The sequence below is a fragment of the Anthonomus grandis genome, chromosome 9 (genome assembly GCF_022605725.1).
Source record: "Anthonomus grandis grandis chromosome 9, icAntGran1.3, whole genome shotgun sequence".
NCBI lineage: Eukaryota > Metazoa > Arthropoda > Insecta > Coleoptera > Curculionidae > Anthonomus > Anthonomus grandis.
Genome location: NC_065554.1, coordinates 2,378,152 through 2,391,521, shown reverse-complemented (window position 1 = coordinate 2,391,521; position 13,370 = coordinate 2,378,152). Strand labels below are relative to the sequence as shown.

Below are 13,370 nucleotides of genomic sequence, written 5' to 3'. Positions count from 1 at the left end.
TGATTTCACAGAGTTAGCCACATTATCCGGTAACCATCTCGGTTGGTTTGACAAACAAAAGTTATATATTGAATGCAGGGAGACGATACATTATCAGTAATAAAGTAAATAAATATAGCAGCCGGTGATATTATTATGGAACATGTCGTACTTAACTCATAGTTACTGTGCTTTCGTGTAGAACGTAATTATTTAAGATTTTAAGGCCCTAGTACGATTCCATGTATATAAAAAAATACTTATACGCTTTACGTGGAAAATTGGAACTTAACCACGAGCAATAGTTCCGAAAAACTTTGTAGAAGTATTTTAAACAATAATGAAAGAAAACTGTCAAAGTTTTTTTAAATTTTGCTACCAAGATTTGCATTTTTAGTTTGCATTTGCACAAAAACTAAAAAAATAAATTTGTGATAGTAAATAAAAGTTTAAGGTAATATTTTAGGGGACATTTCGGTTGAAAAGGCGAGTTAAATTCGCATTCGTATAAGTGTAATCCACCTTAGAGACAAGTTGCAACCCCAAGTATTAAATAGATTTTTTTCCGTATTATAAATCGTTTTATAATATTTAAAATCGCCATTAACTGCCTATTATTTAAGTCATAACCCCTTTAAAATTTAGCATATTAAATTTAAAATATTTCTTTTAGATCCAGAACATACTTCATGATTATCTTCGTTGCAGCCTTCTGGTTGTTGGACTTGATGGATCCAGAGCAAATTGGAAAAACCCATTTGGCAATTGATGTAATTAAAGCCTCATTAGGTGCGTAAAAACTCTTTGCGAGTTTTACATTTAGTATTTTGGATATTTTTATTTTTTAGGAGTAGTAACATTCCTGGCGTGTGTAGGAAATAAATACACTAGACGCGAACTACAACAAAAACTCGGCAAAAATAAGGAAAAAGTTACGGAGAACGATTTGGGTCTTGCTGATATGCCAACTCCTGTCACTCCTGTGGAAATCGATCCATTATTAAGACGGACGAATATTAAGAATAATGTTCAAACTATTACAAATTGATAAGCATTAAAAAATAATATAAGTTACATAGTGGGAGTTGTATAATGTATTTGCTGTTGATAGATTTTCGTCATTTGCTCTCTGACTAAGAAATAAATGAGCATTCTAAAACTCTTCTGTTTGGTAAAGTTAAGTTCACATGACAGACAGTTATATATTAAAACGTTTAAATACATTTAAATGTTTTAATGATTAAAAACTGTAGAATGTAACTGTGTAGCTCTTCAACCAAAGAACTACAAAAAGATTGTTCTTGCCACGCGAACTTTTAACTGTAGATTTTTAAGACAAATGCGCATTATTCAGTATTAGATATTTCAAATGATAATACCACTATAAATTTATTATATATATTTAATTTAAACAAATAATTAGTTTGTATTTTTTTATGTTTTGTAAATAAATATTTATTAAACTTATATAATCTAAATGTTAGAAATAACTAAATATAAGTTAATTTATAGAGACAGACTTATAACCATAAGAATTAATAGACACTGAAAAACTCTCGTTCATTAAATACGTATATATATTTATTTTAGATTTTTAATTAAAAATATGAAACACGGCGACATTGGTGGCCAAGATTTTATTTTTACTAGTTGGAAATTAATCTTCAATAAGATTTTTAAATTTTTTCACAATGCATACAAAATTTGAGTTTAAATTAGCTTTATAAACGCATTGGATTAAAAATAATATTTAAAACTGTAATTATATGTGATACTAATATAAACAGTTTTATTAGAAAAAGTGTATTATATGTCATTCCTAAATAGTTTTTGTTTAATATTTTTTATACTACTAGAAAGATTTAAAGCTTTATTTTATTTTTAAGCTTTTTTTTCAGAAAATGAAGTGTTTCATTCATTCTCTTTCTGTAAAGTAAAAAACGAACTTTATTTTATTGCAATAGGTTCATATATCGCAAGGTGAAGGCAAGACTGCTTTTCCGGGATATTAACCTTGGATCTTAACGAAATATGTTTAGATTTCAAAACTGGTAATTTTAACACGGCTAAATAGCTTTAAACTTTTACTTTCTAAAGGGTTTGTTCGTTTTAATTTTTTTTAATTTCTAAAAATATAAATAATTCTCTCTTATAGAACGTGAAATGGCAATTCACTGTTCAGTATAATATAAATATTTGCCTTGATGTCAATTCATAAAATTGTCAATTCGATAAACCCACGATAGATGACATGAGTCATCTACACGTTCTGTTAGCATAGTTCCATCTTCATCGAAAATTTATGAGAAAGTGTTAGAAAGGCAAATAAGACGTTTTGTTGACAAATATAATGTCCTTCCTTGCAGACAGTTTGGTCTTCGCCATGGATATGATGCCTTGATTAAATCAGTAGACGATGGTCAAGTAAGTGTTCTGATTCTTCTCGATTACACTAGAGCATTTGATATGCTAAATCACTCTATTCTCCTCGCAATATTATACTATATCGGGTTTGGTCACTTTGAAATAATTATACAATTCTCTTTCAATCTGAAATAATAACACGATTCTTCAGAAGCAAGTGATTTTTCCAGCAGGCACAACGTGGTCTGAGTGGTCAGTGATCACTATTAATTGGCTTGTTTATTGTTTTTTTTGTATTTACTATGAAATGAAATAATGAATTACTTATGGAATTTATTTCCTTATATGAAAAATATGCAGTACTTTGCAATCCGAAACATACAAATCATAAGAACCGAAACCGTTTAAATGACGCTTGGCAAGAGATCAGTAATGAATTTAGCATTGATGTGGCCGTTGGGGAATTAAGACAAAAAAGGAGTCGCTTATGGCAACGTATAGAACATTGGCAAGAAAAGTTCGAGATTCTGAAATAACTGGATCTCGAGCAAAAGATCTTTAAAAACCAATGTAGTTCACATATGATGTGGTTTACTATAGGCCGCTTCATTGGAGTCACAGGAACGAAAACACCGTCAATGAATTCTGGTATGTTTATTAGTAAAAATTATTTATACGGGGTGTACCATTAGTCTATAATTATCCCATTACATATCACGTATATTTATAATATTTTTGGAATTCACATTTCGTGTCTGATGCTATATACCTAAACCTAATTGTTTTTTAAGTATTAACAGTTGTAAATCCACCCCTTTGCACTTTTGACATGCTGTAAAATTTAAAGTGATAACTGTCTTAACTATTCATATGCTATTCTTTGACAGCAATCTGTGAATTAGGTATGTACACTAAATTAAACTGCTTAGATTTTACAGCATGTTAAAAGTACAAAAAAGTCTATTTTCTGTCTTTGAAATAATTACAGTCTAATGACCCATTTATTTAAAATATAAAATATTATTTTTACAAATTTAATATTCAATTAATATAATCTTGCCATTCAACCGCCCCGTTGGTTATAAAACATTCTGCAAATTCTTTTCGAATATCTTATGCATCCTGTTACGGTTTTCTGGGTATTTTGGAAAGTGGGGTAAGCGAAGTTTTGATATCTTCGCGCCATGTTCCTGAGTAGAAAAGCCCATCTTCTTCGTAATCCAAATTGCCTTATGGGGTATATATCTGCCTGGATATATTACTTCTTCGCAAAAAATTATGAAGTAGTACACATGTCATGCAAATTATAGCAGCTGTTTAGGCTGTAACAACATCGGTTTTCTAAAAACACGGAAAACAGCCAAGATTTCAAATATGTTCTCTACAATTCTTCGTGCGCGACTCAGACAGTAGTTCAATATTCGTTCAATGCTGCCTTTTTCCGCAAGAGGTAGCAAGATTTTCCGCATAGGGTTTTAAAAGTGAGCTTGAATAGTTCGCATTGGACTTCCTTTGTTGTACATTAAGACAGTAAAAACACTCGTTTTCAAAATAAACTGTATTTACAAAAAATTGCACGACAAAATATAAAATTTGTTTCTTTCTGTCTTCCTTCTTTCGCTGCTCGCTTCAAAAGAGAGCGTCAATCCCTCGCGTACCGCCCGCGCCACCGCACGGCCTCCGGGGAAGGGATTTTGCACCGTTGCCGTAGTTAACGGTATTACTTGGAGTCGCCGACATGCCCCCCGCCTTGAAAGGGTCCACTTTCAACGTTGTCCTCAATTGGCAAGGGACACAGCTTCTGACAAGCCCGTTTGGTGATTCCGCTTGTGGTTCGTATGGAAGCAACTCTGGGTATTCCGTCCTTCCCTGGGTGGATTGAAACAATTCGGCCCATTTTCCATCTCAATGGTGGAAGGTTGTCCTCTTTAATAAGGACCAAGGTTCCTTGGGCTGCGTGCTGTTGAGTTTCTCGCCATTTCGTTCTCTGCTGCAGTTCGGAGATGTATTCCTTTGACCAACGCGTCCAGAAATTTTGTCTCATTTGCTCTAAGAGCTGATATCGTGAAAGTCTGTTAACTGGTAAATGCTCAAGGGGAGGTTCTGGCGTCCATGTCATTGCCTTGGCCATCAAAAAATGGGCAGGAGTGAGAGGACTGAGGTCGTTAGGGTCGGTTGAAAGAGGAGAAATTGGACGGGAATTTAGTATTCCTTCGATTTGCACAAAAACGGTATACATTTCCTCAAATGTCAATACATTTCTTCCGATTACCCGCTTTAAATGATACTTGCTAGCCTTAACCCCTGCCTCCCACAATCCCCCAAAATGAGGCGAATTCACTGGAATGAATCTCCATTCAATGCCTTCCTCGGCACACGATTCGGACATTTGTTCGCCGTTATTTTTTATGAAATTACCAAGGTCCCGCAATTCCGCGTTCGCGCCTACGAAGTTGGTCCCGTTATCTGAATAAATTCGGATTGGTTTACCTCTTCTACTCATAAAACGTTTTAACGCCAAAAGAAATGCGTTAGTACTCAAGTCTGAGACCAACTCTAGATGGATCGCCTTTGTCGAAAAACACACGAACAAAGCCAAATAGCACTTTGATAACATCGCACTGCGCCCGCCTTTGTTTTTTATTAGAAAGGGACCGGCATAATCCACTCCGCATACTTTGAATGGAAAACCGGCATCTAGTCTTCTTTCTGGAAGATGACCCATTAATGGAGACATAGATTTGGGATTGAATCTAAAGCAGATAACGCACTCTCGCACAATCAGTTTGGCTAAATTTCTACCTCTTATTGGCCATAGAGTTTCTCGAATATTAGACAGTAATAGCTGGGGTCCTGCATGTAACATTTTTACATGCTCATACTTGAAAATCAATTTGCATAGGGGATGTTTCGCATGAATAATGATGGGATGTATTTTATCACGATGAAAATTTGAATTTTTTAAACGACCACAAACTCTCAACAACCCTGAATTATCTAAAAATGGATTTAGATTGAATATTTGACTTTTGGCAGAGATAGATTTGTTTTTTGAAAGAAAATTAATTTCATCCGCAAAAGAGTCGCGTTGAGATTCTTTTAATAAAAATGAGAAAGCATTTTGTAGTTCTTCAACGGATAAAATTCCAGTAAGCTTCTCCTTGAAGTTTTGACAGTTATGTATAAACCTAAACACATAAGCTACAGTATGCCTAAGACGGTTGAATGATGAAAATTTATTAAAGTCAATTATACTTTCGTGTTTAAGCGAGATGAGAGCTTGTGTTTTTAATTCTGATGTGTTTTCGATTATAATCTTTGAATCTGGCCACGCGTATTCGTCATCATTTAACCATTGTGGACCATGCCACCAAAGAGCACAATTTTGTAATTCTGTTGGGGACATGCCACGAGAAAGGATGTCAGCGGGATTACTTTTACTTGAAATATGCCTCCAAGGTCGATCACTCGTCAGTTGCTGGATTTCGGAGACACGATTAGCAACGAAAGTTTTCAACACGTTTGGGGGCAATCTGATCCAGCCTAAGACAATGGTGGAATCTGTCCAAAATATGATATTATTGACATGAAGACGTAAAGAAGTTTGGACTTTCTTGGCCAGTCTAGCGGATAGTACTGCTCCACACAACTCTAATCTGGGAAGAGTGATCACCTTTAGGGGAGCTACCTTGGTTTTAGAGCACAACAAATGAACACTAGTTTGTCCATCTTGATTAATGGAGCGAACATAAATTGAAGCACCATATGCTGCTTCACTGGCATCCGAAAAACAATGAATTTCGATGAATTTTGGATTACAGCATACCGTATTACGAGGTATTTGGAAAACGTCGAGTAGAGAAATTTCGGTTCTAAGTCTAAGCCAAGCCGTATGAATAGATTGTGGAACTGACTCGTCCCAACTAAGTTTTTCCAACCACAATTTCTGAAGTAGGATTTTTGCTGATACCACACAAGGGCTCAAAAGTCCAAGTGGATCAAAAATTTGACTTACACAGGAAAGGATGATGCGTTTAGTGACCCTAGTTTCATGAAGTTTTAGACTTATATTATACTTTAAAGTATCGTCTTTACTAGACCAAGCCAAGCCCAGAGTTTTTGATGAATCACTTGTACCAATTTCGATAACGTTGTCCGTAATAGAAGCCTTTGAAGTAATGTTTTTAACGATTATGGAAGCATTTGAATGCCACTTTCTAAGTTCGAAACATCCCGACCTTAAAATGTGCATAAGTTCTAAACCAATTCGAGATGCTTCCTCGACAGAATCACTGCTGAACAAAAGATCATCCACGTAGAAATCCTCTTTTATAATTGTGGACGCAGCAGGGTGAGATTTCTCATGGTCAAGTGCGAGCTGATATAAACTTCGAATCGCAAGGAATGCAGCGCTACTCGTACCATAAGTGACAGTTTGCAATTCGTATGTTTCGATTGGATCTGATGGATTATTTCGCCATAAAATCCTTTGCAATGATCTTTGTTCAGGCTTTACTAAAACTTGCCGATACATCTTTGCTATGTCTGCGGCAACCACATAGTTATGAGTTCTAAACCTAAGCAGAATTGATAGCAAATCATTCTGTATTGTCGGCCCAACCATCTGAATATCGTTTAATGCAATACCGGTGGTCGTTTTTGAACTACAATCGAATACAACCCTTAAACGTGTAGTTAAACTATCTTACTTGAATACGCCATGATGAGGCATGTAATAAGAAATTTGAGTGATATTATCTTCGGTTGTAATTTTTCGCATATGTCCAAGGTTTTCGTATTCGCGCATAAAATTACTGTATTCATTATGAAAATTTATGTCATGAGACAGCTTTCGTTCTAACGATAAAAAACGCCTTTTTGCTTGAACCTTTGACTCTCCCAGCTTGCTTAAGGAATCCTTGAATGGAATTGCTACCATAAATCGACCGTGTTCGTCTCGGGTTGTATGTTTAACAAAGAGTTCCTCGCAGAGCTCTTCTTCTTTAGATAAATTAGCTTTAGATTCACACTCCTCAAGCTCCCAAAATTTAGAAAGTTGAGTTTGTATATCAATGTTTTTATTAAAATTGCACAGTGTTTTAGAGCCTATATTGGGGCCACAAGGACCTGACACTATCCACCCTAAAACTGTTTTTTGTAACGTTGGAAGATTGGGACCTAACTTGATTTGCCCAATAGATATGAGTTGCCAGAATTTATCAGCACCTATCAACATTTCAATAGGACCAGGTTGTGCAAAGGAAGCATCGGCCAAAACAATGTTTTGAGGTATATTGAGTTTATCCGAATGAACTGGATAGCTAGGGATGATTCCAGCTATTTGCCTGATGACAAAACAAGTGATGTCCGTTTTAAATGGGCCATGTTGAGATGCTATAATGACATCACATTTATTTTTAATTTCCGAGCAAGCATCATTAATTCCCATGACGGCCATGGACACGACCTTAGTTTCTAAATTCAACCTTGAACATAATTCGGAAGTAATAAAGCTCGACTGGGAGCCAGAATCTAAGATAGCTCTAATAGTATGAGCTTGATTAAAAGTATCAATAATATGAACAAGCGCAGTAGATAAAAGGACTTGGTTAGCATTTGAACTAAAGGTTGTTAAAGAAGTTGACGTATTAGCAATATTTTCCGTATTTTCTGTGCTTCTCTCAGGATTCGTATGGTGAAGAAGAGTGTTGTGACGCCCGTTACATTTTCTACAATTGGTTAGTCTGCAAATCGTATTTTTGTGACCGAATCTCAAACAATTAATACACAAGTTTAAATGTCTGACGCGGTCTAATCTATCCTGCGTAGATAGTTTAAGAAAATCGGCACAATTCCGAATGTAATGATTATTTTGTTTACAAAATGCACATGTAATATTTGCTATATTTGAACTTATTTTAGAATGAGGATTTTCGCTTTGATTATAAGTCTTATTAGTGCCAGCATTGGTTGTTTCATTAGTAAGGAAGGATCTAGTTGTATTAATTTTATTAAATTTATTTCGATTATCAGCTCGTTTTAATTCTAACGTCTCTAAAAGGTCGGCCTTGGATTTCAGAAACGATTTTAAATCATCAAGACTAGGACAGTCCTTTGAAGAAATGTACTCTTCCCAATCACGGGCGGTGGAATTATCGAATTTGGATGTAGTAATATAAATGATGAGGGTATCCCAGGAATCTGTAGGTTGTTTTAATTGTTTAAGTGCCTTTAAATGTTTTGAGATACTGTCAAGGACGCCCCGAATTGATTTAGCCGACTCTTTTCCAGATATTTCCAAATTAAACAATGCCTTGACATGGTTTTGGATAAGAAGCCTTGAATTATTAAACCTATCGCATAAAAGCTCCCAAGCTACGATGTAATTATTTGAAGAAAATTCGAGAGAGGCTATGACTTCTGAAGCATTACCCACGAGTGAAGTTTTTAGATAATGATATTTTTGAGTATCGCTTAAGGCATTGTTCGTGTGAATTAAAGACTCGAATGTTTCGCGAAACTGAAGCCAACTTTCATAATCGCCGCGGAATTTCGGTACTTCTATAGGTGGCAATCTAATATTGTTTTGAATGCGACCATTATCAGAATTACTTTCTGAGGCGCAGCTAACAGAATCTTTTTGGTGTTGTGCAATAACCTTTTTTGCTTTAGCAATTTCGCTGTAATAAGATTTAAAGAATGTTTCGCGTTCGATAAACTCATTCTGCAAATCTTTTTCCTCAACTAAAGTTTCCAAATTTCCCTGAATTTCGTTAAATTCATGAATTAATTCTTGTATTTGTGCAAAACGAGACTCTAGTTGAAGAAAAATCTCATCATTAATCTCCTTAACTGAGGCTAAAAAGTTTGTGAATATTGTTAATTTTGCTTTTATTGTGGCTCTTTGCCGCTTAAGCCTTTTTATATCTTCTTCTGACATTTTATTTTTTTTTTATCTTGCAAAAAATATCAAAAAATAAATTTAAAATACCTATAAAACCGTAAGATTATTGCACCGATAAAATTTGTTTAAATTTATTAATTTAATTAACTAAAATGTCCGTCTCGCATACCGATAAAAAACATCAAATGAATAAATCATATACAGAAAAGTGTCTGCTCATAAAATAAAAAACTATACGTATAAAATATTATTGTTATAAATTAACCCGCATAAGAATAAAACACAAAAAACGTTTACGAATTTCCGAATTAGGACGTAGATATAATAACGAATAATCCCCGTGCCCCGTATGATCAAATATAAACTTAAAACAACGCTTAATTCATAGACAAAATGAAACGGAACACACCGCAATCGAACAAATCAAAGAAACACCGAGTGAAGGAAATAAAATGGCTAATGGAAACTTACCCAACGTGGCAAAGCGAGCAGCAATGTTTTATTTAGCACCCCGTTTACGTTTTACACCAGTTCTAATTTAACTTAATATTCGGACGAAGGACCATTATGAATAGTTCGCATTGGACTTCCTTTGTTGTACATTAAGACAGTAAAAACACTCGTTTTCAAAATAAACTGTATTTACAAAAAATTGCACGACAAAATATAAAATTTGTTTCTTTCTGTCTTCCTTCTTTCGCTGCTCGCTTCAAAAGAGAGCGTCAATCCCTCGCGTACCGCCCGCGCCACCGCACGGCCTCCGGGGAAGGGATTTTGCACCGTTGCCGTAGTTAACGGTATTACTTGGAGTCGCCGACAGAGCTACTAAGGGAATGCGTCGTCCTCTACAAAAATACATACTACGTCCTTGTGACACCCTGGTAGAGGTTCATTTGTCGGTAGTAACAGTTCTTTACGTACTTCAGCAACGTTCATTCGTCCTTGGGCACCAACATCAAAAAAATGCTAAAAATATGATGCTGAACGTTTTTTCGATAATTAAAAAATGTAGATTTGCTATTAAACGGAGCTTGCAGTAAAACATGTTTGCCATCAATGGAACCCACACAGCGAGGAAAATTCCATCGCTGATAAAATCCATTAGCTATCTTTTCCAATCTTCCTCTGCTTGCGGTAACTGAAAATAAAATAAGGAATATTTCAACTATTTATGAACAACGAAACATATAAATTATTTTACCATCACTAGAACGACTTGTATAACTATCTTAAACTACTTTTTTTATATGTTAATATATGAGTATAATTTTTCTCAGGAAACCCAGATCGAAGAGGATTCCCAGAATAAGCATATGGTGTCGAATGACGAAGAAGAATAGGAAATAAGTCAATCCAATAGCAGCGATGTAGAAGAAACCCGCAACTTTTGCAGTTCCTCAAAGCACTTCTGGATCTAAAATAAATCTTTCCAATTAAATTTATCTAAGTATTTAAAACAAGCGACTGATGCTTTGACAACTCTTACCACAAAATTAAAAATTATAGAGCCTGACAAACATCGGGGGCGATGGGGCTTATGGAGTGATATAATATTTTAGATAGGAGTCCAAGTTGGTTTTACTTGGTAAAAGTGTCGCCACTAGCCAAAAATCATAGAGTAACTGCTAGGGGGGTTAAGGGGTAAGGGTCTTGTTGTAGGACATTTTTCTCATATTGGAATCTTCTTTTTTAATTTTTGGTCCAATTTTATTTAAAAGATATTTAAAGTCTTTAGTAAAAGTTCTCAGACTTTCCTGAAGGTTTCTTCAATAAATCTTGTAGCATAACTGAACCATTATATCTAAAAAAAATTTGCTGCAGAAAAGGGTAATAGCAATAATTATTCTGTAGGTATAGGTAGATTTAGTTAAGTTAGAGATTATGTATTTACCTCTTCCTTATTCTCTCCTCTCTAATCTGATCTCTCCTCTTATGTATAGATAACATCCACCACCTTTTAGTACGTCTACGTTTTTTTTTGTATCAATTAATAAGTTGGCACAGGACAGTGCTACAACAATTGCAAACGCAGCTGTAATTGCATCTTCATTATCCATTTTGTTCAAACTTCCAACTACACTCACTCTTGTCAACCGTTGAATCAAACCAGTTTGGATCAAACATTTGCCACGCCGTATAGCAGATCAACTTGCCGCATCTTTTGTCGAATCTATTTGAGAAACATTCGGTCCAACGTTGGAGCCAAATGTTCACAGCATCGTGTGGCGCCCGCTTAAGCCCCAATTGAAAATAAACCCCAACAAATCTAATAATTCTATTTGATTCAATCTGCGATACCGGTTACCTCTCTGTCTCCCTTTTTTATTTATTTTAAAACTTTTTACGGTTTCATGATCCGATAAACCACTACTACGAATATTAAAGTTGATGAGTGCGATGTTATGCAACCCGTAATGATTATTTAGATTGTGATGCGAAATTTTCCTCTGGCTTGGATGAAATTCCGGTATTCGTCTTAAAGTTTGTTGGGATTCACTTAGCCGGATCCATTTCCAATGTGATCAATGAGAGTCTTTCTACCCAAATTTTTCCTTCTGCTCTTAAGCGGGCAAAAGTAGTGCCTGTTTTTAAGAAGGGAGAAAAAACGAATATTGCCAACTATCGGCCAGTATCCGTATTACCATCCATATCGAAGGTATTTGAAAGGGTTATCTATCAAATAGTTATGAATTATTTAACTCACCATCAAATAATAAGTAAACACCAATACGGATTCGTTCCCAAAAGATCGACGGAAATGGCCATTTATAGTGCAATACAATATATAATGGAGAATCTTGAGAGAAAGGCCAGTGTAGCTCGACTGTATTTCGATTTGTCTAAGGCGTTTGACACGGTTGACCATTCTTTACTGCTGGACATCCTGGAACGGTATGGCATCAGGGGTGCAGCATCTAAATTACTCAGTTCATATCTAGAGCAAAGAGAACAAATAGTTTGTGTGACACATTCCGGCTCACCAACGTTTTCCCGCCCCCAAATTATAGGAAGAGGTGTGCCTCAGGGCTCAATCTTGTGGCCTGTGCTCTTCCTATTATATGTCAATGGCTTGCCTGAGCTGTTCCCTTCTGATATGATTTGTCAATTCGCCGACGACACATCAGTTATAGTTGCCAGGAAGACAGTGGCAGATCTTTCACGGGGCTGCATCCTCATGCGCTCCACTGCGAGCGCATGAGGACCTGGTGTCTGGACAGTAAGTTGTCTTTGAACTCTGGTAAAACGGGGCTGATTAATTTTTCGAAGGCCAATATTGTCTCAGAATCTCTACTTGTGTGGTCTGGTGGGCAGTCAATCCCTGTAGCCAATAGTATTAAATTCTTAGGAATACACATTGACCCCAATTTAAATTGGGAGAAACATATTAAAAACCTTTATTCCAGATTAGCTAGCTTGTGCGGATTGATTAGAAGATTAAGGGATGTAGTGTCTGATGTATCTCTTTGCCTATTTTATTTCGCACAGGTACAGTCGATCTTACAATATGGTATCTGTTTCTGGGGATCAGCAAGAGGAGCTCTAGATATATTTAGAATACAAAAGCGTATCATTCGTTGTTTATTGGGCATGACCTACAGAACTTCCTGTAGACCTTACTTCTGCAAACTAAAAATACTCACCCTTCCCTCCTTATACTTTTCTTCCTTGGTGTTATTTGTGAAGAGACACAATCGTTTGTTTGTTGAGAATAGGGCAATGTACGCTGAGGATGTAACTATGATTACACGACATAGAAGCGATCTCCGCATTATATTGCATAATTCAGCTTACTATGAAAGAGGTTCTCATTATATGACCATCAGGGCTTATAGAATGCTACCTGCTGAAATTAGAAGCATTGAATCTACAGTCCAATTTAAAAAAGCTGTTTACCACTGGTTGCAGATTAAATGTTTTTATAATTTTACTTTTGGATAATAATTTTAACTTGTGTTAGATATTTAGAATATTAATTTAGAATACTTTTATGTATGAGGGATTTGTATGTGTCTGCAAATTGCAGCCAAAGTTTATAGGAACCATAAAATTCTGGCAACTTAATTTTTGGGTAAACTTGTATTATTTTGTACAGCTTTGAGTATGTTGCGGTGTAATTTGGGGA

The 13,370-nt window shown here is 35.5% G+C and overlaps 2 protein-coding genes across 2 annotated transcripts in view; one reads left to right on the top strand and one right to left on the bottom strand.

The window, feature by feature from the left end:
- The window catches only part of LOC126740058 (uncharacterized), a 121,684-nt gene extending 120,251 nt beyond the window's left edge, over positions 1-1,433 (top strand). The window contains exons 10-11 of the mRNA XM_050445909.1: positions 653-768; positions 828-1,433. Of these exons, the coding sequence (XP_050301866.1) occupies positions 653-768; positions 828-1,027 (316 nt within the window). The 3' untranslated portion in view covers positions 1,028-1,433. The remainder of the gene's footprint in view (positions 1-652; positions 769-827) is intronic.
- Positions 1,434-3,886: 2,453 nt separating this feature from the next.
- LOC126740435 (uncharacterized) lies at positions 3,887-9,255 on the bottom strand. The gene has a single exon (XM_050446456.1). It carries the CDS (start codon positions 6,965-6,967, stop codon positions 4,064-4,066), a length of 2,904 nt encoding a protein of 967 aa, XP_050302413.1. The 5' UTR covers positions 6,968-9,255; the 3' UTR covers positions 3,887-4,063.
- Positions 9,256-13,370: the final 4,115 nt, after the last annotated feature.

What these genes read in the sequence shown, in the direction of transcription:
- LOC126740435 (XM_050446456.1), bottom strand. Translation starts at nt 6,967, where the DNA reads ATGGTTGGGCCGACAATACAGAATGATTTGCTATCAATTCTGCTTAGG.